Source organism: Myiozetetes cayanensis, unplaced genomic scaffold, assembly GCF_022539395.1.
Source record: "Myiozetetes cayanensis isolate MyiCay16 unplaced genomic scaffold, myiCay2020 scf6-25, whole genome shotgun sequence".
NCBI lineage: Eukaryota > Metazoa > Chordata > Aves > Passeriformes > Tyrannidae > Myiozetetes > Myiozetetes cayanensis.
The window spans coordinates 57,598,859-57,625,048 of NW_026087853.1; the positions used below are offsets into that span (position 1 = coordinate 57,598,859).

The window sequence follows — 26,190 nt, forward strand, 5'->3', positions numbered from 1 at the left end:
AACCTTCTCAAGGATTTTATCCCTTGAGCCATTTCTTTGCCTTTCAAGTACTTAATTCCCCTTTATATAAATTGTACACACAGATACACTCATTTATGCATTCCTGAAGCTCTTTTCCTCCCCGACCTCTCTGCCTCTCACCTTTGCCATCAGCACACGTGCACACAGGTATAAAGGCAGATTTGACAGAATATGTAATGCAGTAAGAAATTAGCCTGATTGTGAAACTTTGAGCCACATCATTTTCCAAGAAGGGCATTCTTGGAAAGTTTCAAATCCCACTTTAAACTGGGGGACACCGAGACCAAGTAGATGAAAAAAAACCCCTGATATATTCTACAGATTGGATAAATGCAAGACCATGCAGTGAGCAAAGTCATTGATCTTGCTGAAATTGGAACAGGAGAAGACTTGACAGTGACTTTAAAAACACATTTTAGATCAAATCAGTAGAATCTAGTAGATTCTTACATCTACACATTAATAGAATATGTAAAAATCGCTTTGTTATACTGATAAGCTTAAACATTTTTGCTAATTATCATATACTTCTTACAGTAGTACAAATTCCAGATAAATATATGAAGTACTTTCTAATTTAGACTGCTAGTATTCCAGTTACAATCAGCTTCAGCTTCTGTATATTGGACAAGGTAAATTGTAGCTGGATTTTGGTTCCCTGCTGCTGCAAAGGCTGTTCCTCAAATTGATCAGATTCACGTGAGTGACACTGAGATTCCCTCAAACCTACAAACAAACCAAAACCTCAAGAAAACAAACTTGATCTTAAGCTCTGAAACAAAGTTTTTAAATGTAAACAATAAATATCAAATGCTTGGCAGTACTTAGGATCCTTATAACAGCTTAACCCTAAAAAATGCTGCCTGTCTCCTAGAGAAACATTAGGTACACAGAATTCCTAATGGTCTCAAGGAATCTGAGGAGCACTCTGTTGTGCTGGCCTCAAGCATCCAGCATTCAAATTATTGACACCCAGCTTCCATTGCTGACGAGCTGAAAGAAATATCACAACTCTTGGAAACTAAAGCATTAGGAACAAAACCAACTTGCTTTAGCCCACTCTTATTTGACCAGACCACAGCCAGTAACTGGTCACATTGCCAGGACTTACCTGAGAGGTCTTCGAGAGCAGGCTGGGCAGTTTTGACATAAAGGGCAGAATCCATGCTGACCCCTCCTGTGCTGGCCTCGGCTGTTACGTTCCCTTCATTGTCCTTCTGAGATCTGGGAGGCAAAACAAAACAGGGATGTGCAGTCACTCCCCATCAAAAGTATCTCCAGTACAACGAGGAGACGAGTGCACCTGCCACCAGCCACTCTGTCCCACTCTCCAGAACAGAGCAGCAGGCTGATTTTACATAATTCATTAGTCCCATGTTGAATTACATCCTAGAAATGGAAACAAGCACTCAAGTGTAAAAGATAAAAAATTCATAGTCAAAGATAGGCTTCACAGCTCTCCAGACAGGGCCTTAAGACACTTGGATTTCCAGCTGTATTTTAGTTATCAATAACATCAGTTGTCCTGGCTAATCTGATCCTCTCTAATAAAGTCTGTACTGCATGATGATAAAGCAGGTAGTGTGTGATGGTATGTTGCATTCCTGCTAGTTTCCCTTCAATTACTAGCATTTGTATTTTAAAAGAAATGGCTGGGTAAAAAACCAACTTCAAACTTCAGTGTCTGATATTGTGGGTGTCAGGTAACGAAAGGTGATGTTGTATGAATATACTGTCAGATTTGAGTAATAAATTGTGACTCATTTCATTCCACTTTACTAATAGTGCCGTGTTTTGCTCACAGAGCCACAAAACCAAGCCTCTGGAAGTTCTCCTGCCCAAGGGGTAAGTGCTGTTCAAAGGTGAAGACACAATGGGAAATGACTATTGCAATATTCCTAATTTCAGCTGACCCTTGCAGCAGGATGCTCTGCCTGAAGTGGGTGGAAAACACCTTGAACAATACCCTATTTTCAAAGCTGTTGGTGGTGAAAGGAGAAAGGGGCCTCATGCTGCTGAATTTTGGTGTTGAATAATGTTGAAACCAGCCTGACTTATTAATCCCAAAGTTAAACATCCTGATAGTGAGGTGAAGATGTGGCAGCCCTGATGAAGTACCTGATAAAGGAACAAACAAGTGATATAATTCCTTCAACATTGCTTCAGAATAGTGCACTATACCATACCAGTAGTTATAGCTTCCCATACTCTGTAGTAAATAATTCTGATTAAGATCTTTTAGTCTAATCATTATCATAATAAATAATTTATCTTTATATAAATATATCTGGTTTGCCATCCTTAACCCTGCAGGACAAAGTTACATAAAAGTTCAATTACACCTATATAATCCTTTAGGCATGAACAAAGCTGACAAAGTCTGGGTCTAAGACTGGGTCCAGCTGCACCTGGACTCCTCTCTGAGGAAGAGTTCAGAAAGCAAGGGGGTCCTTTCTGCATCTCATGACTCGACCAGAGTAGGTCTTAAGGAAGGAGAAGGATGTGATAGAGGTCTCTCAAATCATGAGCAGAAGGAAGATGATGAAGACAGAATAACTGCTTGCATCCTCTTCCCATGAAAAAATTAAGTGGTGTCAAAGAAAACTAAAAGTTATCTGTCCAAACCAAAAATGCCACCATCCAACCGAGGAGCTTCTTGTGTCCCAGTCACGTGCCTTTAGGAATCTTTGCTATTGATTTCCCTCTTGTCTAACTTCCACTGTCTAACAGAAGATGCTTCAAACAGAAAATGGACTAGACAAAGGTTAGCTGTGACCTCATTTGGCTGCTCTTTTCCTGATCTCACTCAGGGTTAATGCACAGAACAGCAGACTTGTTGTGTGCCCCTACCTATACTAAGGGATGTTTTTTATTAATTTTTTAAATTTCCCATCCCTGCTTATAGCGAGGCAGCTCCACCACTGTTAGCCACTCTGAAGACCACGAGTGTATCTACATCACAAATTGGTGGTGTTACAACTTTCAAAGCCATGATGGACAAAACAAGCCTGACACATGTTCTTGTACCGTGTGGAAGAGCAGCACCTGCTCGAGAAGGTGTTCAGATTCTCATCTTACACCCCCTCTCCTATCTATCACGACATCTTGGTCTGACAGCCTTCACCCTCACTTTTTTTTTTGTGTAAGGGCATAAATTGTCTACTCTCTTAAGGCAAGAACTTTTACACGCAGCAGCATTTACACCTTGCTGCTTCATATCCCACACCTCCCCTCCCTCCGCCCCCACCTCGAAAAGGGCGTCCAAAATGAACCTCCCCAAGCATCCCATCCGAACATCCCACTGGAGGATCCTCCCGTACCTGTACATGAAGGGGGCGACCGTGGCGGTGTTCGGGTGGCTGTATTGCTGCTGGGGATGAGGTAGCTGAACACTCACAGTATTGCTCCCTGTGGTGTGCGTTGTCACGGCGGGCCCGTTCACAGCCTGGCTGCTGCTGCTGCTGTTGAGGCCTCCCACGCCTTTTCCCTCGGAAGAAGCCAGGCTGGACGAGGAGCTGGAGTGACGGCCGTCCAGCTGGGACTTCTGGTGCGAGAGCCCCGAGCCGGCCTTCCCGCCGCGGCTCCTCTCGCCTTCCTTTGCAGGAACGGGGGCACTTGAGGATTTCCCTGTGGTGTTTTTCATTCCTGGTTTTGGTATTCCACTGTGCGAAGGGGCAGAGGCCTCCTTCTTGGCACTGTTCAGCTTTCCTCCTTTAGGGATAAAGCTTGCGATCTTGGAGGACTTTTTTGGCATCTCTGTTGTTGCTAGTGCTGTCTGTTCCTCTTTTGGTTCCTCTTTCAGGTCCAGTTTTTCAGTGATAGATGTTCTCTTCGTGACGTCTTTACTTTTATCCTTTTCCTTCTCTTTCTGTTTCTCCTTCTCGTTACCCTTTGGAGAACTTTTCTTATTAGTTAGTGCCCGGCTAAAAGTCCTTTGTGCAATTCCCTTGAGTGCAATTTTGGGACTACTGGACATCGACCCCGGGTTGTTCACGTTCTGATTGGCGGCATCGATTTCCTCGCTCTCCTCAAAGCTGAGAAGCGCCTCCAGCTTTTCACAACTGTTGTCCCGAGACCCCGGGGCCTCCAGCGCCGTCCCTCCTGCTTTGGAACCCCCTTTGCTGTTGAAGAGTTTTAGTTTCTCGAGCATGGATTTCTGACCGTTGGGAGTCGTTTTGGCGATTTCCGAGGGCGGCTTTGGAGGCTCCACCGCCGGCTGCTTTACGGATAACATGGAAGACGTAGCTGTGTGCTTAGCACTGAGGGACTTGCTGCGCCAGGGTTTAATAGCAGAGCTGGGCTGAGGGATGGCTGATGAGTTATTGCAACTAACAGTGTTGCCGCAGCTCTGAACTGAGGATGAGACATTTTCATTCATTCCTGTGGGCTGGGAGGCTGTGCTGTCTGCAGGCTCTGGAAAAAAAAAAACCATGAAAAAAACAACCCAAAAAAACCCAACGCGGTAGTACCTGGTGTTACAGTTAACGTAACATCACTTCTGTAATGAAACATTAAGAATTTTACACCAGTATCATTAAAAAGACACCTATCGGTGTTTTCAGCGTCAGTATGACTTAGAGAAAATAAAAGCCAGTTTTCTTTTCCTACCCAGCAGAACAGCAATGAGCTCCTACTGTATAATTTACATTTACTTGCTGTTTCAAGAAGGAAAAAAAAAAAAGAATCTCTTCCAATTCAAACCAAAATGTGTTTTGCAATGTGTTCTCCCTTATTAAGTCCACAATACGTTTTCATTAGCAAAACACAGCACTATTTTCTAACTAAGGGTTCCCTCTGCTTTTGGCAAAATACTTGCTGTCCAAGTTTGATTCTTAGAAAAACCTCAAACATATAAAAAAAATGCAGGAGTAAGGAAAAAAGTAAAACTGAAGTCTTTTCAGTTATTGGGGGTGGTGAGATTTTCATATGCAAAAGGTAGAAGAAAACTCCACGTACAAAAATAAAACCAACTGCGTCCCTTTTGCAATGAACCTAAATTAAGCATTACTACGTATCTTAATCCAGCTGCAAGAGAAACTTGTGGCAGTAACTGTACAGCCCTCCCCCGCAGAGAAAACAAATCTTTTATTTAGTTAGTTCCTCCTAATGTTATTTGTTCTTTTTAAGAAACTATTCGGAGCTTAAAGAGAGCTTGAAAAAAAAAATCACACTCACCTACCAGTGGCCACTTCTCCTCTGAAGTTTCTCTCTGCTGAGTTTCCTTTCTGGAGATGTTACTCTCTCAATTATCACAAATATGTTTTCTGTTAAACTGCTCATGTTTCCAATTAAGTTTTGTCATCTGTGTCTGTTCCCCTGCCCAGCAGCCTGCTGGGGATTAACGGCTCTTACCTATATTTCCCTGCCCTCTCGCACTAGAGTAAACTGTGTACAGAGCTGCATTTTTTTAATTCAAAAATCAACAGCAGTGGAGAGCGTGCGTTCTCGGCGGCAGGAGCAGCCCTGTGAATCCAGCCCTGTAAATCACGAGCTGCTGCAGCCACACAGCGACTGCTTTCCCTCGCTTTCAGTTGCTCAGTGAAGATACGGCTCTGTTAACCTCCCTCCCGTGATCCAAAGCAGATCTACTGAAGATTTAAAGCACATACATCTTCCTGTCTTAACACAGAATCAGGTTTCTAAGAGTGTTACAGGCTCCTTAATAATAAACTCAGCCATTTCACATGGTTATGGACAAAGTGGGACAGCAGGAAATAATGATACTTTAAAAAAAAAAGTAAAATTACTGAAGTCAGAAGATTTCCAGGACTCTGTTATTAACCAGCAACTATTATACTGGTCAGGTTTGCTAGTCCTTTTCCTATGGCAAACTACCCACATGGAGCTGGGAGGAAGCACGAGCTGGATTACAGACACAGAAAGGAATCACGCCTCTTTTAAGCTTGTGCCAGCCTGCTGACTTCCAGGGCACTACTCCTGGCTTACTCTAGTACAGAAAGAAAACCAAGCCACCAAATGTCCCAAACGGTAATGCCACCTGGTCCTCTGGTTGCTCTGCTCAAGCCCTTCTGAACCCGACCTGATGGGTTAAGGAGGACTGAAGAAGTGATGGCATAGGAATGACAGAATCATTAAGGTCGGAAAAGATTTCCAAGACTGAGTCCAACCATTAAACTGGCACTGCCAAGCCCACAACTTAACTCTAATACACTTTTTGAGCAGTTCCAGGGACAGTTGATTCCACCACTGCAGGAGACACAGTGACTCCCAGTGCAAGGGGCAGCAGTGACCTGCCCATCACAGTGCCCTGACACAGACGCGAGAGAGGAAGGACGGTGACAACTTCTTCCCAAGCTGCTGGTAGTGCTCCTCCCCCTGCTTCCACAAGCTGTGCACCATTGCCCTTCCCTTCGTGCCTCTTACCCTACACCACTGCTTTGTTATTATTTTTATTTCCTGAAGCCCTCTTACTCATCCCAGTCCACTTCCCATTGCCACACCACGCCAGGCTCCTTTTGTACACTCGGAACAAGCGAGCCTTTGTCTCAGCCTGCCTTCCACAGAAGACACCCAGCAATGTAGTGAAAGCTTCATGAAAATCCCAATTGTGCATAATTTACAGTTAGTTTTTATAGATTATTTTTCAAAACGATAATCACGCGTTTCAATATCGAGATTCTGCTACAGAAACTGGAGATTAACAGTACTTCCAACACTAAGTTTTTAATCCACATGTGTTCTGACCTCATCATTCTCAACAAATCCCAAGGCAGCACAAAGTATACTCATGCCCAGAAATCACCAGAGCTGCCTGGGATTCATGAACATGCCTAGGAGGGATTTACAACCAGGTCCAGGGAGGAACCTTGATGTACTAATCAATATGGGCAGGGAAGCCTTTACTTGTTCAAAAAACAGGACTGGGACAATAATAAGGGTGACAAAAAGAAAATTACAAGTAAGGGATGTAAATACAAACCAGAAGAGCTGGTTGTACACTCGGTTAGTACAACATATGCAGAAGCAAACTCAGCTCGGGGTCTGAGCACGCAGCCACCTGAACAGACTTGGAAAAGAAATCTGCTTTCTTCTCAAACAGGTCCTTCACAACAGTTTACCAGCTCTACAACGTGAAGTGAATGGAAGTTGTTGGGTCATTTGGGACCTCAGCTTCATCCTAACAGCCCAGATGAGTGTCCAGTGCACAGACTTCTGGGAGGAAAGGCTTGGCTTGGATCAAGTGAAATGGCTTGTTTTCCAAATCCCAAAGCATTGCTCAAAATTTATTTCCCAGCAAAATCCAGAACTTTTCAATTTCTCCTTTTTTTTTTTTTTCCAAATGTTTTCAGGAAATCAATTAATTAATTAATTCTCTTTGGTCACTGACCAAAATAAGCTTTTTTTCAGTTTATTTGTTTATAAACACAACGTTCCTTTGTCCCAGCTCCCCCACATACACCCTCCTGTTTGGAACTGAATTTTGCTTCCGTTGCCAGTGGCGTAGGATGAGCACAAAGTAGCTCCATTTACAGACATGTCAGAGAGATCAGAATTAGGACAACAATACTATGAATGTACCATTAAAAAAAATATATTTATACTGGGACATTAATGCAATTTTCAGAGCCTCTACTTAGCATTTTCCACAAAGTGAGTTCTGGATGCTACACATCTGAAATGAATGAATAATATTTATAAGCTCTTAATATACATGTTAAGCAGCAACACTTTGGGAAGGAAAAGAAGATGCTTTCTCACACAATTGCAGTGGATTTTGATTCACACTTGGGTCAAACACAGCGAAACAGAAAACTGAAAATCCTCCAGTAAAAAATGACTGGAAAAAAAATTTGCACCATGCAAAGCTACTGCAAGAAATGAAACACTCTCATGAAAAATTGCCTCAGCTTAAGAAAACTTCACTTTTAAAGATTCTCTGTTTCTTTTTTACGAACAGGTCTGCTGGCTCTTTTACTCCTCTGACCAAGCCTGGTAAACGAAAGGAGTTCTGCTGCCAGAATGCAGCTTCAAAATGCTGGGTTTCCTAATGAAGCAGTAACATCAATTCGTGGGGAACACATCAGCATGCAAAGGGGAAAGTTTTATTCAGCATAGCATAGGCCCTTCTTTCATGAAAAGGAGAGCAGGTTTCATGCATTCAATTAATAAGCTTATTATTTCCCATGTGTTTCTTTGTGAGGGAGATATTTTCTTTCTTCAGCAACTTGCATTAACTAAAACTGACTATAAAAGAAATGTTTTCAAACCCAAGCTGCAGTCTACAATAAATAATGATCGCTTTCCTCTTTTCAAGGTCAAATCTTGGCCCGAAATCTATTTTGTTCCTGTTAAAAAAGATGTTGGTGGTCTAGTTCCAATGCCAATGCACACTGTAGCATGGGTAAATCTGATTTCAGCTGCTCCTGCAAAGACTGAACTGCATCTGCAAACCTACCCATTTGTGAGGGGAAAAAAAAAGAATCTGAAGGCTTATGGTTTAATTCTTCCACTGAAGTCTTTGAGAGCTTATTTTATAATAAAGTCAGGAGAAAATATATGCAATTTCCCATCATTTGTCATGTTCACTCTAAGTAAGTGGACTTTGATTTGTTATAAATGAAAACTTTCAAAAGCCATCATTATAAGCATGAAAGGCAACACATAGACAAAGGATGTTCTCATAGTTACTTCTCCTTAGGAGGGTCAAGAACTTAACAGCATTTTTATCCATTTTCAAATGAGCAAACTGTTAGTTTTTCACTTCACAGCTATGGGAAAAATAAGAAGCTCTTATGAAGAGAAATAGCCCAGTCCATAGATTAGATAACAGATACAATAACAAGTCCACCACCAGATTCTAATTTAGGAAATAAAAGCAGCTCTGCTCTATGACATTGGAGTGTCAGAACTGCAAAAACCACTGTGACAGTTTCATCATTTCCCATCTAGAAGAATAAATGGTGAATCTTGACCCTTCCCATCCACCCACCAGACGACTACCCTTAAAAGCACTACAGATAAAGTCCTACAGAGAAAAAACTTTTTAGCTGAGCTGTTCTGTTCTTCAGTAATCATTTATCACGCTCAGCAACCCCTGGAAGTACGGAAATGCCTGCATTTCTCCAGGAGCTGACTATAAAAATCACAAATCTTTCCGTAATCCAAACCACAAGCAGGTAGAGCAGAACATTCCCAACAGGAGTAACCTGGCACACAGTCCTTCCTCAACATAAGCACAACCCTTCTGGCCCACAGGAGTTTCCATTTCAATTTGAACACTGAGGACAGGAGAGAAGTACAGCTGGGTGAAAGGGGCTGGCTGAGGCAGGGCTCAGGGGGGGCATGGCCTCCACCCACGAGATGACTGAAGCTTTCTGTTCTCTCTTCTATTCTGGACCACAGAAAAAAGCAACAAAAATGATTTTTTTTTTTTAAAGTAGAGATTGCCAGATAGGGAAATTCTGTATAACCTGAGAAAAGCCTGGATAGGAGACATTTTGCTTTGCTGAGGACCAAAACTTAGAATCATAGAACCACTAAATGGCTTAGGTTGGAAGGGACTTTAAAGTTCATCTAGTCCCAACACCCCTGCCATGGACAGAGACACCTTCCACTAAAACAGGTTGCTCAGGACCCTTTCTAACTGAGCAGAAATTTGGTTCCTTCATCTTCTGCCCACTGGCTTTCCCTTTGGGGCTGACTCAATTCATTGTAACACAAGACAAAAAAATTACCTCTACTCCATGACATTTTTCTTTCCTTCCACCACATCTACTCCTTCAATCCCACTGCTGCAAACTCTGCAGCTTCAACAGCAGTTTCCATGTATTCACAGAGTACCTCTGAAAACCCTCCCACCAAAGCCCATGGATATGTCAGAAACCCAACTTGCACGTTTCTGCAAAGTCTCCCTCATTCACACAGAGCTCCCAGCACACCAAACAACAGTTCTGCTGTTGGCCAGTTTTTGCTGAGGTGAGGGGAAATAAAACTGGAGCACAGGCAATCCTTGTCTCCTTGTCTCAACATAACCGACTAAGACACTTGAATTCCTTGTTGTTTTTGTTTAGTTACTGTAAAATTCAGAATGCTGTCCACATGACTGCCTCAAGAGAGAGGTTGGGGGGACCTCTATCGACCACATTCCGGTTAGATGATCATAAAAATAACGAAACCAAGTTTACTGTGCCATTCAAAACAAGTTGCACTCTCCATTTAATACTAGACAAATACCATTCTTGTTCATTCCTCTCCATTTCCTTCTCATTATTTGTACAATCTAATCCCCCAAGAGTTCTCACAACAGACTTATTCAAAAGCATTAATGAATTCCAGGCAGGGAGCTGTTATGGAGCCTTTCATTAGATTTTATTCTTAGCTGGAGTGGACAATACGCACTCTTGGCAGCCTCGGTGTGACACATCTCTCCTGCAGGTTATATGAAATAGGGCATATACAAATTAGTGGTCTGAGAACTGCAGTTAGGGAATACTGTCCCTCTGACTATTAGTAGTGGCTCCAATCAGGGCTTGGAATGACCACGGAGGAAGAGATGGAGGAGGCAAATTTTTAACAGAGAAAGGACAGGCAGTAGGAAAAATTATATAAGAACGAGCAGACAATGTGCCAAGGTAAACTGCATTTCAACTCAGAAATATCCCGCTCTGCTCAGTGAGAAGTCACACACTGTACACAGCAGAGTGGTGAACAGCAGTGCCCATGGATGCACACCCATGGAGAACACCAATGCACCCTGAAACGTGGATTAGTCCACGTTCAAACTGAGGAGCTGAACCAAACCATGCAGAAATAACACAATTTACCACCATCTACGTTCACACCTACAGATGAATCACATAAATATGCAAAAGTCTATCATATTTTTATATCAAAACCAACTGACAGTCACATACTACCGTTTATGGCGGGGTCTTCATTTACTCTCTCTAGTCAATAAAACTACCCTACAATCTGTAGCAGCAGATCTTTCAAACCAGGCCAACAGGCAGGTAACAATGTGCTATTCAGGACAGTAATGAAGGGTTGGACCATGGCTTTAGGCTCATCAGCCAGCCCAGAAAGTGGTGGCAGTTCTCTGGTGCCAGTCACAGATTTCTTTGGATCCATTTGGTTGTGGATGAAGGAACACGCACAAGACTCAGCAGAGAAGCCACAAATGGAAGGACCAGGGAGGCTGGACGATGTTCTTACCCGAGGAGAAGGGGATCCTACAGATGTGGTACAGAAACATGCTGGCACTTGGAGAAGTCTGGGATGTTTGCTTTCCTATGATTTAACAGTGAACTTAAGTTTCCACGGTTGTTTTTCTGGCACGCATCACCCAGCAATAAATTTGCAAGAAATTGTAAATATTTATTTTAAAAGGAAACATCTAAGCGCTGTAAAGGCCGTGAAATGCTGGACCAGCTCTTCAGCTGGTATAAATTAACGTGGTTCCACCACCTCCAGTGCAGCTCTGCAGCGTACACTGGGCAAGAAGCTGCTTCTCGAGGTTACATTTTACTTCAAAGCTCAGAATTTTATCTTCATTAACTGTCACAGTTAAGAATGTGTCTTTGGCTAGTTTGGTTTTTTTTGTTTTTTTTTTTTTTTTCCAAAAAACTTTAGTTAAATACACTTTTGGCTTGTTTTATGTATTTCTAAAGCTTATACAACTGTGGCAAAGTCCTGTGGTCTTGTAAAGCTCCACTTGAGCCATGATTAAGCCTTCAGCCAGCCTTTGTTTAGCTGAAAGAGGACATATTTTCAAATGCCAGATTCAGCCAGTTGAACAGTTGTAAAATTAGGCTTGAATATGATTTACTGGGTACTCTTATCTTGTCCTATAAACGTGCCACACTGCTTATTTTCTGACAGTCTTTAAGCTGTTTGACGGGCACAAACCCAACATAAATATGTCACTAAAGATTTACTAAGATGAGCCAATCTTTCAAAAAGTGTGTTTGACTGGAAAAGTGAAAGGGTGCAAACAATACCCCAGGACATACTTATATCTCCACTGCCCAAAGATGAGTGGTTTGTTTGACACTAAAAGCTCTCATGAGGGTCACCTTCTGACACAAGGCAGCAACCTCATGTCTGGGGAAGGGAGAGGCATTAATACATCTGGTAAACTGGAGAAATAGACTGAGTCAAGAAGGTTTCATTCACTGAAGTTGACTGAAAAGGTTTGTGTTCAGAAAGGAGAAACTGAATGCCTAAATACAAAAGGTTAAACCATCGGCTGTGCAGATGGACTGCAGCAAAGGAACAGGAGTTACAGCAGAATGCAGCTGCACACTTCATAATGTGACACTAAGGGGAAAAAAAACATCATTCAGAAATGTATTAGGAGTGTTATATAAGGAAGCAGACACTTGCAGAATCATAAGACAGAGAACTTAACTATTCCATCCTACTCAGCACTGAATTAGACATCAGGTAGAGTGCTGTGTCCAGCTCCAGCACCCCTCTGAAAGACTGACAGACTGCAAAGAGGCCAGTAGGGACCATCAAGACATGTAAGAGATTTATCACAATGAACCTAAGAGAAAAAACTTGGAATAGTAAAGATGTCTTCTCCTAGAAGAGAAAAGACTGGGGGGAGACATTGTAAGCCTTCAAATATATGAACATTGTTATAAACAGGACAGAGACCAAGAAAGAGCAAAAATGTGCCTTATTTTTAGCCACACAGAATGATTTTCCTATATTGTTTTTTATAGCTACCTTTAAGACCAAATGGATACTTGAAGGGATACATTTTAAAAAATGGTCAAGTCCAGTCATGAGACATTTCAGAACAGACAAGCAAACACCTCTCGGGTGTTTAGATACAGTTGATTTTTAATTTTTACTTTTGTCACATCAAATTCGTGATTACTCCACTATAATTCAAAGCAAAATAAATCCACCTCGAACATTTGGTAAACACCTTCAATGAAAAGTATATGGGGAAAAAAAAAATGGATGGGGTTATTTCAGCATCTGCTTTTTGGTAGTGCATACAGCAGAACAATAGAAAACACCACCTGCTCTGGTTATGGATTTGTTGAGACTAATTGTGTAAATTTATTTTACCATCGGTCTGACTCACAGGGAAAATCCTTGGTCAGTAAAACCAGAGAGCATCTCGAGTGCCAGCACAGATGAGAAGAGGGGCAGCATCCTCAACCCTAAGCAGAATATGATGTTTTCTTCATGCCTGACCTAGATGAAACACTGCTACATTTTTACAGGGTGGGATGACTGAAATTCAAGTAATCATCCTGTTCTCACATTGTTGAGCCAACCACATTTACTTTCCAATGAAAATGTGAAAGTGTGGGCAAACCCATTTCAAATGTTATAGACTTATGCCTCTTTTAAAAATATAAACCCTTTTCCAGTTCTGCAATACTTTTAGTTTTCTAAATCTATACAGACACGATTTTCAGTCCTGAACAAAGTTATGACTGCCTAAAAAATAGATAAAATGAATAAACAAACTCTTAACTAACTGCTATGTGTTTCATGAGCCAACTGTTTCATTCTGTACAGTCGCTTCCCAGTTTTCTGACATTCATACACTGTTCCCTCCACAAGGATTAGGGATCTTTCAATCTCAGGAGCTCTGCTTATTTTTGCTAGTCTCTAGTGAACTGTCAAGGTGTTTCTGCTGGTCCTGGTTCCCAAAGCCTTCCTCGCTCTTCTTCTCCCCCACCCTTCTCAGCAGCCTCGCAGAGCTGGGCTCTCAGCACTGGTCCATTGGCACAGCTGGAAACAGTTCCAGTGACAGCCTGGCAGTTTGTACTGGAAGGGTGAAAGCCCTTTCAATACCAACTTTAGTGCATCAGAGTCCTCAGCTGGAAATTTCCTGTAAAGAACACTGAGATGCCGGGCTTAATATTTCACATTCCTGTCCTATCCGTGTGCCACCAGATGTTGAAGTGACTGACTGAACAGGGAGCACTGTGATAATTAACTCAGGGGGGTTGTAGGAACTCTCTGTTCTATAAGATACCACACACCTGAACACTTCAGGACTGTTCAGTCTTTGATTAGTAAAAGATGCAATTAAAAAGGATGAGACTTGTTATAACAACTGTTGTGTAATGATATATAATCAAAGCATCATAGAATGGTTTGGGTTGGAAAGGACTAAAGATCATCCAGTTCCAACCCTGCTGCCATGGGCAGGGACACCTTCCACTATCCCAGATTGCTCAGAGCCCCATCCAGCCTGGCCTTGAACACTTCCAGGGGCAGAGCAGCCACAGCTTCTCTGGGCAACCTGTGCCAGGGCCTCACCACCCTCACAGGAAATATTTTCTTCCTAATACCCAACCTAAACCTGCCCTCTGCCAGTTTAAAGTCATTGCCCATTGTCACAAGCTCCCCTTTGTAAAAGAGTCTGTCTGTTCAGCCATCCCAGTAACCTTTTGTCAGCACTGAGTCAGCTGGCTCAGTGCCACAGGGATTGAATCCAACACCTCAGCTCCCTGTCCTATCTGTCGTGATTAACTATCCCTGTACCTGAAGCCATAAAAAGCCTTCTCTTTCCCATTCAGGCTGAATCCTACTATAAATGGGCAAAAAAAATCAAAATGTTAACCTTCTAAGACAGATTTCTATCATGCTTTATAAGTATCAGAGCTCTCTTTTCACCATTTTTTCTTTTTTTTTCTTTGTGTTTTGTTTTTTTTTTTAATTCTTACACTATTATTCAGCACAAAGGCAAAAGCCTGGGTTTTGTCTCTGTTAATTATTATTAATTTACTTGGAGTGGAAAAACTGCATGAGGTTAAACAGAACACAGGGTTTTTCCAGCAAGGAAGCTTGTGCAATGTCACTTCACCATCCTGTAGTTGGTACAGGAGCCAAATCCAGTCATTCAGAACATCAAATATTTAATCTCTTTTTATGTGCAGCTACAAAAGCGGACTTGTCCTCTATTTCAACATCCTTAAATGAAAGATTTTTCATTCAAGAAAACTCCTAGAATCATCTAAGTTGATGTTAAAGATAATAGGGCTCAAAGACTTTAACTCAGTAATTTCTGAGACAAAACTGGAGCCTCTGTCTGAACATCAGCTCTGGGCAAACACTAAATTGTGACTCATTTTGTCTGATTTAATTTCTTTCAATGGCTAAGCATCCTCATTCTTAAAATTTCCCAGCATTCTGAGGTCTGAGTTGGGCTCATTTCATAGATTCCTAACAAATGGATACTCATGTAGTGCCTACTGAAGTAATGAAGAATTGTTGTCATTACAAATGTCACTACCTACGGGTTTCTTGCAGGTAATAAGAAAGCTACCTTTGTTTTAGACAAAACCCCATAAATTAACCTTTAAAATACCTCTGGAGATTTTCCAAAGCTCTAATTATGCAGTGCTCTTCTCCATGTTTTACCAGCATCCCTCTATTTCTAAGAACGCCGCTGAAAATCTTGGCCTTCAAGACACAACCCACAAGAACTCCGAGTTTCGATCTCCTTATGCACATTTCTCGCCTTGCTGCATGTGAAGAGGAGTTTTTCCTCGCTGTTACTGAAGCAGCATTTTTAAATTGAACCTGAGGGTTTGGCATAATCCAAATCCGCCGCTTTTAAATGACCTTAAGCGACGCTGAGTTCAGGGCAAGCCCAACATCACACAGAATCAAGCCATGAGAGTGTACTCTCCTGCGCTTTTTATATCAATCAAGGATTGAATATGAAACATTTGTATCATCAGCAGGAGAAATTCCAATGGCTCAGTTCCAGCTTTAGGATTTTCTACTCTCCACGCAAGACAGACATTTAAAGAAATAAATGCGGATTTCACGGTAAAGCTGACATGAAGATACTGATTTGACTTTCAAGAGCTGTTCCTACCGAGGCTCTGACAAGACATGCCGTGGCCTCTTGAACTGTGCCCTTGAACTTGATGCCATGCCCTCCTGAACTCGACAAATATAACTGCCTGCACATGAGGTGCACACATTTTTAGCACACACATGGCACGTGTAACCATACACCAATTTGCTCAGTGGAAGGGGTGGGGGTGTCTGACATTTCCTTGCTCACATTCTACTGGTGGTAGTCAGTCCTATTTTGATAACACAAAGTTAAAAACCTGGGAGGAACGAAATTCCTTAACTGTCCTTCAAAATAATACCTTAATATATATCTTCCTATTTAACTAGTTTATTCTTAATAGAAATTTTGGAGGAAATGATATTTAAAGGCATCATAACGTGGTAATTTTACACCCACCAGAATCCCTTCAATAAATCGCTGGTAACTCTTTAATCCATGTCCAGTATGTTTTTAAAACTCTAAGAAACTAAACATACACTCAAAAAGCAAAATTAACAGAACAGTCTGGGCTGCAGGAAACCTCTGGAGATATTCCTTCCAACTTCCAGCTGAAAGCAGAGCCTTAGAGGAGGTTATCCAGGGCCCTGTCAAGGCAAGTCCTGAACAGGGACTTGCAAGGGAGATCCCAGCCCTCCTCTGGACAAACCTTTCCAATGTTTAATTCTTCACCTAGTGAAGAACTTTATCCCTGTTCCAGACAGCATTTCACCAAAAGGAATGTAGAACACTATCTATTTAAGAGAAACCTGACATCATTAGCACTGTCTTCTTCACAAACCTGAGTAATAAACATCCCTTTGACCTCTTTGATGTGAAAATGGTCAAATTCTGGCAGTGCTTTTTTTTCTACTGATTATTTTTACCTTACACTCAACCCAAAGGAAAAGTGTCATTTTTTTTCCCACAGACTTCTACTGCCCTCTGTAGGATTATTTTAAATAAAATATCAGGAACAAAATAGAATAAAAAAAATAAATAAAGTGTGCAAGCCTGTCACATTACTGCATCACATCATCAACGAAGTGGAGATGGCATATTACGTTGATATGTCCTATGGCTTCATAATTTCATTGATTGTATAGACTGAGTCCAAGTAATAAGCAGAATATTTCCTTACAACGTTACCAGACTTTTAAGACTGTGAAATGCAAACTGAGGGCAGTGAAGATATGAGGGTGTTCAGAGGCAGTCAAAAATACCCACCATTTGGCCAAGCTGGAGGCTGCTTTCAAATCACATCTCATAAGATGTATGTAAGCAAAGCACTGAAATAAATTAATGAGAAAATCTAGGGTATCAAAGTCCTTAATGAAACTGTATGTTTCAAGATATTTAAGTTTCATTCTTGATACTACCCAAGACACAGTTCTGCTCCACTTCGCTCTGAAGAAAAAAAAAAAAAAACAACAAAAACCATTGATGCCATCTAAATTGCAGATGCAAATAAAATATTGGCTATATTTTATTTGGTGATCATATTAGACAATTAGAAGGACATGGTAGCGTGGAACCTCAGAATAACTAGTAACTAATAATTACACAGAGGCATGGCAATGCAATGCTCATCTGCCTCTTTACACTCCCTAGAGGTGTTTTTGATAATTTAGATGAGTTCAGGACACCAAAGTAAACCAAATGTATACTTAGAAATGTATGAAGTAAATAAAAGGTATTCTAACATAAGCATGGACTAAGTAACTGACAATTCAGAATTGAATTAAAAAGCTTCAGTTGTATGAAGGGATTAGGAAGACATAAAAAAAAAAAAAAAATCACAAGCCTAAGTTGCTTTTTCCCCCACAATCCAAAAATGCAATTAAGACTTTAATTTCATTTTTCTTCAGGAAAAGCCTGTAACACCAGTTACACACTTAAAAATACCCTGCCTAGAACGTTACTGGAATTACAAATGGTTCATTACTGTGCCAATAAATAAAAAGCCATACCATAGCATGTTACCACTGAGGTGAGGAATAAGGGTACTGAAATTCCCTATAAGATGGGAATTTTGCATCTAATCTGAGGGGCTAACTCCAAAAAGCAAGTAAAGGCTGTCAGGCCCTAACCTCAAAGAAGGTGCCCATAGCACTGAAGTAGGTGTCTAAGTCATCCTTACTAGAGAACACTTCTCTCTTTTTGATAGGACTTTAATCCTTTCCCCAAGATTTCCAGAAAATCAGTGGTCTCAGCAGTAACTGATTCACAGAATCTCTCAAAAAATGTAGGTTATTTATTTCCCAGTAGCTAGCTGTTCTTCCATGCTCCGTTTGCTGACCTTTTCGTTTCTGATGCATTCCCTTTCAATTAATGAATGCACTTTCATTGCCACAAGACACAGACGATTGACTAACAAGACAATCTGCGCTTGGAGGGAAAGGCCACTGATTAAGAAAAGCTAAAAACCACAACCTACTTTGTAAGAAATGATTCAAACATAAGGCACTGAAGGCCACCTTCTATCGCAAAAGTGACCAATCGTGCCAAAAGAGGCATTTCCACCCTCAAAAACGTTCAACAGAGCTGGGTGCTGGGTAAAGAGAAGAAAACTTCCCAAGACTGGTACACAACACAAGTTATTTAAGTCCCATTTTCTTAGGCAAAATACAGGATATGGGTCAGAAAATTTGAACTGTCTTAGTACCTTGACAACAAACTTTATCTGGCAATGTTACAATTACCTTCAAACAAGCCAAAAATTTGTCAGACCAACTGCTTTTGTTTCTCATGGATGCAGCCCAACTTTGTGTCATGATTATGTTTTTAAGAAAAGTTCAACTTTACATAGGCCCTCATTTTTAAATTTTTTTTTTCTAAGAAGACCATAATTTATGATTGCAAATTTTGACCAGAGCAAAATTCTGAGTATTTAATGCAATTTATGTAGATTGTCGGCCTTAAAACCAGCCTTGTTTCTTTCAGTCATCTGTAATATCCATAGGAAGCAGCTCATCCCATATTCTTCCTCAGCAACCAGTTTATCTTTCTCAAGAGATGAATTACAGTGAGGAATGAGAGTTCCCAGAACTGCCTGTCTAAAGCAGTTGATATTTTAGTTACTCAGTTGACAAATTATTGTTGTTTCTCTGTATGCATGAGGACTCTTTTTTTTTTCTTTTTTTTTTTTTTTTTTTTTTTTTTAAGACTAAAACCAGTACTTTCCTTATTTAGTCATCTGGGTAAATTGAGAGAAAGCCAAAATAGACCCAAGCTCTCTCTTCCACACAGTATAACATCACACCACCCAGATGTAGAAGGGACCATCCAACCCACGCTTCAGGACAAGACAAATCCCACACCACATCTCCCCAGTCCAGTAGTTACGGGACATGAGCAGAAGAGGAGAGCATTGACACAAGGAGACTGGGGAGATACTACACAGGAAAACAAGGTTTCCTCAGTTCTACTGCTCACACTGTAACCTATCTTGTTCTTTTAACTGAAAGCCAGGCCTAATTCTCATGTAGAGATGACTATTCTATTGTGTGCTGATGTTGCAGTTAAATCACTACTGTTCACACAGTGTATCTTCTAAAAGAGTAAGCCTGGATTTACCTAGGTAGAATGTTGCTAATTTATTAGCATATTATGCTAATGCAATTTTTGTAATATAATTATAATAATTCTATTTTACAGTGGTGAATTTAATTTTTTCCTTTTATGAAATCAGAGTGCTTCAGAATGTCCCTGGAGGATGCTGAGGACCCTCCACTGCCATCATCACAAGCTGAGGTTTTGGGGTAACCCTCCAAAATCTACAGACATGCAGTTCTAGGACAAGAATTTCTAGAGAAGGAAGAACACAGTTTCCTAGAAAGAACCGAGCATGAGAACCACAGGCAAGCTCAACCAGACCAGTACTTTTCCCTCCAGTAAAATCCTCATTACAGTTATTAGAGAACTTATGCACGGGCAGCGAGGAGACTTTGAGCCTCAAGGCTGCTGCTGTCAAGTCACTGCAAGGAGACTGTCCTGAAATCCAGTGTTGATCCGTCCTCACCGGAGAAACGATTTTAGGGATACGGAATCAGCCGCCAGCCTGAGCCAGCCCTTTGGCTGGATCAGACCGGAGTGAACTCGCTCAGTTCTCACCAGCCACATCCCCTCAGCCCCACTGCTAAATGCTGCACTACAGAGCCCAGAGCTACAGACTCCAGCTAATGAACGCTTGTCAGATCACTAAATTACTGAATGGGACACGAAGTCGGGAAATGTCACTCAAGAAAGCTCCGCTTCGGACACGGCACGGCACTGAGCGTTCCTGGTGCGCTGGCACAGTCATTGCACTGCAACATTTATAAAATATAACACGGTCCTGCCTTCAAACACAGCGCTGGATGATTCTGGAAATTAGATTTAAGGGATCTTCCACAATAGTGAAGGATATGAAAGCAAATGGAACTATTTATCCCATAAAAACATGGAAGAAATATTAAAAGTCCACCATTTTTCATTCTTGTCCAAACTACTAATCAAAATGTCTTATTTTATGATTAATTCACTCCTCCTTATCTGTCTTTGAAGCAAAATGAAAAAACATGGCTCACCAGTGCCAGGATTTTTTTTGGAAGTCATTTTTTTGGATGCACCTTCAGGACAGCAAGTCACAACTGCAGTTATGTTAAAGGAGGACTATATCTTTTTCAAGAAAAGCCATCTGGTTTTTGGCTTGCAGATGCCATGTTTACAACACACAGCTTTCAGATACAACACACAACTTCTGGAAAATTAATGGAAACCTGAAATTCCCCCAAACGAAGCCAATAGAGAGTAAAATCTGAGGAAGCCAAAACCTCCAGTGCTTACCTCTGTCATTGCTGCTTGTTGGGGTTGGAGGGGGAAGTCCAGGCTTAGATTTGTCGTAGTTGTTAAAGCTCTGGCTGCGTCGGTTGTTGGCACTGATAGAACCACGAGCTTTGGCCTCACTGCCAGCAGTGGACACCCTCGTGGTGGGACCTGGAAGTCTGATGAAAGAATTACAGCATGATTAAATATACTTAAAGAAAGCACTCTTGGAAAGAAACTATGGGATACCATGCACAAGCTGAAAATAAAAGGGTCAACAGCACAAGTATACGCTTATAAGGGTATTTCTACTTCCATAAGAACAAAATCAAAGATACATCTTAGATGAAAAGTGTATGTTGAACAAGCTACAGTCTGAATTGGTTGACATCATAAAAAAAAAAAAACCTGAGTCAAGATTAATGGTCACTTGCCATAAATCTTGTGAGTCAGAAACAGTTACAGGTAAATTCAGTGGAGCAATACCACTAGTACAAGGCTAAAACTAAGTGAGGCACTACTGTTCTTAAACCAGACTGCTGGACATCTCATCATATGCTGCACACGTTTTGGAAATACCGATGAGATGGAATCTGGCTGCCTTTTCCCTTACAGAGAAGGCGCATCACATCTCTACTCTGAAAGCTATAAAACTCAGCAGCCAAGCCCAGTAAAACTTGAACTTAGTTTAATTATCTGAGCCTATTAAAAAATCACACATAGCTAAAGTTGCTCCTCTTAGAGCAACCACATTACCAGTGAGCTGGTATAAGCCTCTGGTTTAACCTGGGGATCTCTCTCTTCCAGCATTTTCTTACCATAGCCTGCATTAACCAGATTTAGCTGATTAACTAGAAAAAAACAAGTAGTTGGGATTCTGGAGTAAGCAGACAAGCTTTCATGTTTTTTAGGGCAAAAGGGAGGGAGAAGACTTTTCTAAAAAGCCCAACAGAATTAGGAAAGCCACTGACATCACATCTGGGAACACTATGTGTGCTTGGGTCCTTCAAAGACAAAGTTCATTCATAAAGTTCTCACGCTTGTACTGTATTCTGTGCACTAACAAGTATATATTTATACACACCAAACAGATGAAATATTAAAAAGTTAAAGATCTGGTAGTTGCTCAAAATGCACACTGAGGACTTAGTGGAACAGCTCACTGCTTTGAAGAGCAAGGGCATCCCATTAAAGACTAAAAGATAGAACCAGTTCACATCAGCTACAGCAGCACTGGAAGGGACCACTCTTTGCCTTCTTTGTACTTTCTGTATGGTAGAATCTTTGTATAAAACACTAAAATCTAACTATTTAAATAATTTGTGTCAACAACAAGGTAAAATGAAGAAGTCCCAGTTGTCAGAGAGAATAGGGATGCAACCCAGCAAATCACCATTGTGCCTCAGAGAAGGAAGAGAAGCCAGGAAGGAACCTGGCAGGGCTTCCTAAATAACTTCACTTCCCCAAGACCAGTGAAAAAAATAGAAAATACCAAAAGAAACATGAAGAAAAAGAGCAAAAATGTCAGCAGCTGCATGCACATGCTTTCAAAGCTCAAAAGAGTGTAAGACATAAGGGCATCATTCAAATACAAACCCAGAAATCAATTTACAAACTCAAACCACCACAGATCCGGCACAGCACATCATGGTTCTGAGGTTGACTTTGCTGAAACCTTTTAGAAGAGCATCTCAATTAATCCAGCCTCTTTCAACACTGGGGGGTGCTAGAAAGTTGTCCACACTCATCACTGCAGCAAGGTGGACACGAGAACACCCCAGAGATGCTTCATCTACAGTAGAGGAGACTACAGAGGAAGCAGCAGTAACAAACACTGTTCTTTAAATCTTGAAAGCCAGCAAGATAAGGAAGTTCATTAAAAGTTTATGTTGTTTGACAGGTTTCCTACATATCAGCTTAAAGTTACCCCCTGAGTTTTGAAACGCTGAGTATGGGCCAACCACCCCAGGAGAGCCCCGGTATGGGAGGGGAGTTCTCCAGCAAAGGTTGGCAGGAGGGAAGGGCCAATGTTCCCCAACTGATGGATAAGAAAAGGTTCCCCCCACACAAGTTTTCCAAACCTGTCACATTTGAAAATAAATAAAGCTACTCAAACCATGTGACCACTTGAGAAGTGACAAGTTTTCCATCCCAGTCAGTATTGTCACTGCCAGTAAAAACACACCAAGAATAAAAAAACCCTCCGTGCTAAAAGCGCCCTTGAAGATATCCTTTGTCTTAAGACTTTTTTTTTCCCCCCTCTGTAGGACTGACTGGTTTTAAGCTCCTGCTTTTGGTATTCGGTCAAGATAATTAATTCACAGCAGTGCCTGTGAAATCTAAGGGGGAAAAACCAGATTTTGGGAGACGTTTCCAGGTTCTTGCTATTAGAGACAAGGTACTGAGGTTGGAGAACACTCTCTTTTACTGCTCCTCAGCACCTCTGATGGGCAAATATGAACTGTCAGATCAAGGGAGAACATGAAAAGGAAACATGGAACTTTTTAACAGGGGTTATTCTGCAGAGCTTCGCTGTTATCATAAAAGAAATAAGATGCGAGAAATAAATCCAAATTTTACAGCAGAAATAGCAAGCTAGACAAACTAAATAAAGGCTGTAAGTTATAGTTCACAAGCTTAGCAAAAAGGGTACCAATGTAAAACTATGTTCTAGTGGAACATTTAAACATATCATAGTAGTAAAATAAACATGATTAATAACACAGCAACCCTTATGATCACTGAGATGAGATGGTCAGATGAGCTGGCATGCAAGTCATGCTGGGACCCAGGAAAAAGCTGTTGTCCTCACTAGTCAAGACCTGATGCAACTCAGGTGGGGGTTGGAACCAGATGATCTTTAAGGTCACCTCCAGCCCCAAAACATTCTATGATTCTGTGATTTCAATAATGCAGAACAAAATATAATTAGTACGGTGGGGCAAGAACTCCCAGAACCATGTTTTGTTCTCAAAAGCAGAAGCTCATAAGAACAAGAAAATCAAATTATTATTGTCTTGCGGGCCCAAACGCATTCCACAACTCAAAAAAAAAAAAAAAAAAAAGAGAGAGAGAGAGAGAAAAATTAAACCCATCTAAAACTTTCACATTTCAGCTGTTTGTAAACACCTAGTCACAAGCTGTTTTCAACAGGAACCCTAAACATGCATCCAGAAATGTTGCAAAAGGATTATTCATGCTTTGCAGAAGATGAAGAAATGCTAACCTAGAAGACCTTTTCTGACCAAGAGTGAATCGGATGATTTTGCTTTGAGATGAGTCCCTGGGAGATGCACTGTGACAGGAAAGAAAAAGCGGAAGATAACAAAGTGAACAAAGAAAATTCTTTTTTTTAAGCCACTGAACTTAGTAACCAGCTTTAAGGAGGAAAGAGCTTTTATGAATTTTCACAGAAATAAAAACCTTCTTGCCCAAGTGGGACTTCAGGTCAAAACTCCTACAATTCGAAATTTTTACAGAGTAATGAACGTGCAAATCTGCATGCAACCCCCAACTTTATTCCTCTTTTCCTTCTCAATCCTTTATTATTATATGTATTTCCTGCAAAATCTCAGCACTTTTGGATATACTACGAAAACAGGACATTTAAGAACTTTGGGATATATATTTTTCAATCATGTGAAACCCAGTCTGATCCACACAACAGACTGAAAGTATCAAAGTGATGTTCAAATGGTCCCATGGATCTCTGCGTGCTTTTGACGGAAAAGCTGCAGAAATATGTTCGAACACATCTTTGTTTTATGCTAATTATTTCCTGTACAAGCTTATACATGCCGTAGCACGACCATGTTTTTCAATTACACAAAGCTATTGCTTTTGCTTAAATGAGCATAATTAGTGGAGAAAGACATAGAAGCAAAACCCAAACAAGCTCTGAGTAGTCTCAGTTGGAAGGCTCCAGCTAAACTGTTCATATCCCTCACAAAGCAGCCACTAAGCCAGTGTTCACCTCAGTGTGTGTTAACACAAACACACCTTAATTTGAGATATGCAAAAACAGAAGAAGCCTTTATTCTTCAGCAATTGTACAAATATGGCTTCTGCTTTTAATTCTGCACACTCATCTCCACTAAAGCCACACTGTCTCAGCAGTGGAAGGGTCAGACCAGCAGAAGGCTCTACATGCATTCACTGTGGTACAGCCTCATAAACTGTTTTTATTCTAAACTGGACAGAGCACTCCCACTATTAAAGACATTCAGGAAACAAAGATCCCCTTCTATTCATCTGTACTCTGATCTGGGAGCGCCAACAAACACCAATTATGAAAATTATTTTTCATGTAAAGCCAGCAGCATATTCTTTTTGACCAAGCAGCCTAGATTTGATTTTGATTGCCACCAGGTGTTACGAGTTTTATTTCTTTTACCACTGTCAGAGCCTTCCACTTCTTAGTGGGGACTGAAACTCTTGTAATCTGAGAACTGAAGTCGGTTTTCATAAGCCTAAAAAAGATGTTCTGTAAGGGCAACAACGTGCAAAGCTTTGTGAGTAGAAAGAAGCAAAAGAAACAGTGAGAGAAACATCCTTTTAAAACACTGTGGGTCTACAGGTATGTTACACCCATTGGGGCTGCAGATTTCCAGCACTGAGAAACATATTTAAACACATCTGGTTTTGGCTTCCGAAGGCATGAAGTCAATTCCTACTCAGCATTCCATTTCCAACACACTTTATTCCAGAGAAGGACTAAAGAAAGGAGTTTCTTTGGTTTTTCAAGACCTTTAATGAGAAGGAAGGAAAAAAAAAAAAAAGAGAGAGAGATAAACAATGAAAAACAAACAAGCAAACAACTCAAAGGAAACTTCCCCACCTGGACTGCATTTCTGGTTGTGCTTTGAACTGGTGCTGCGCAGCTTGCGGGGGCTGTTGGCACGGAGTGTGGAGCGGAGCTGGAACCCCGACCTGGCACTGGGATGGAGGCCCTGCTTGCTGGGATACTGGGGGAGCCTGCTGGGACGGATGGTGGTGTGGCTGCTGCTGCTGCTGTTGCTTGTACCGGGATAAACTGAAGAAGAGGCCCAAGATGGCCTTTAGATTCCCATTCCTGATTTCTGCAAGGCAACGATCAGAAGTCACTCGTCAGCCACCGGTGATTTGTTTCTCTCTGACAGTACAGCGGGTCAGCCACTGCACCGCCAGAACTCTGTCTGAACCAAGTTCCTTTGGGATATCCTTCAGGACAAGTTTCTTTCTGCACATCTAATTGGCATTACAGTTGATTACCAGTGAGCACCAACGACAAATAAATAACTAATTTCTTCCCTGCGGTGACTGAGTGATATCTCACATTTCTGCTATAGTCTGTGTTAATGCCAGTCTGCTTCAAAAGCCAAGTTCCTTCAAATCTTTCCTTTAAACTAAAGTAACTAAAAATACCCAAAACAGAACCCCCACAAAACCAAGTGCATTAATGACAGCACACTGTGAATGATTTCCTGTCCTAAATTTGCACAAGGAAGAAGAACTACTTAGTTCTCACACAGCACTGTATAATTTCTGGAATATCACACTAATAATTTCCACCAAGAAAGTCTGATGCAAGTTTTGCACTATAAAAT

At 41.1% G+C, this 26,190-nt stretch overlaps 1 protein-coding gene across 4 annotated transcripts in view; it reads right to left on the reverse strand.

Annotated features, from left to right (window-relative positions):
* Positions 1-26,190, reverse strand: part of NAV2 (neuron navigator 2) — a 362,557-nt gene that overhangs the window by 97,011 nt on the left and 239,356 nt on the right. For 3 of the 4 annotated variants that reach the window (XM_050335112.1, XM_050335111.1, XM_050335110.1), the window contains exons 5-8: positions 25,443-25,683; positions 20,627-20,784; positions 3,342-4,434; positions 1,133-1,245 (exon numbers count right to left, since the gene is read on the reverse strand). In XM_050335112.1, coding sequence (XP_050191069.1) covers positions 1,133-1,245; positions 3,342-4,434; positions 20,627-20,784; positions 25,443-25,683 — 1,605 coding nt within the window. Of the gene's footprint in view, positions 1-1,132; positions 1,246-3,341; positions 4,435-20,626; positions 20,785-23,831; positions 23,901-25,442; positions 25,684-26,190 lie in introns of all 4 variants that reach the window. The other variant, XM_050335109.1, reaches the window with a different exon arrangement.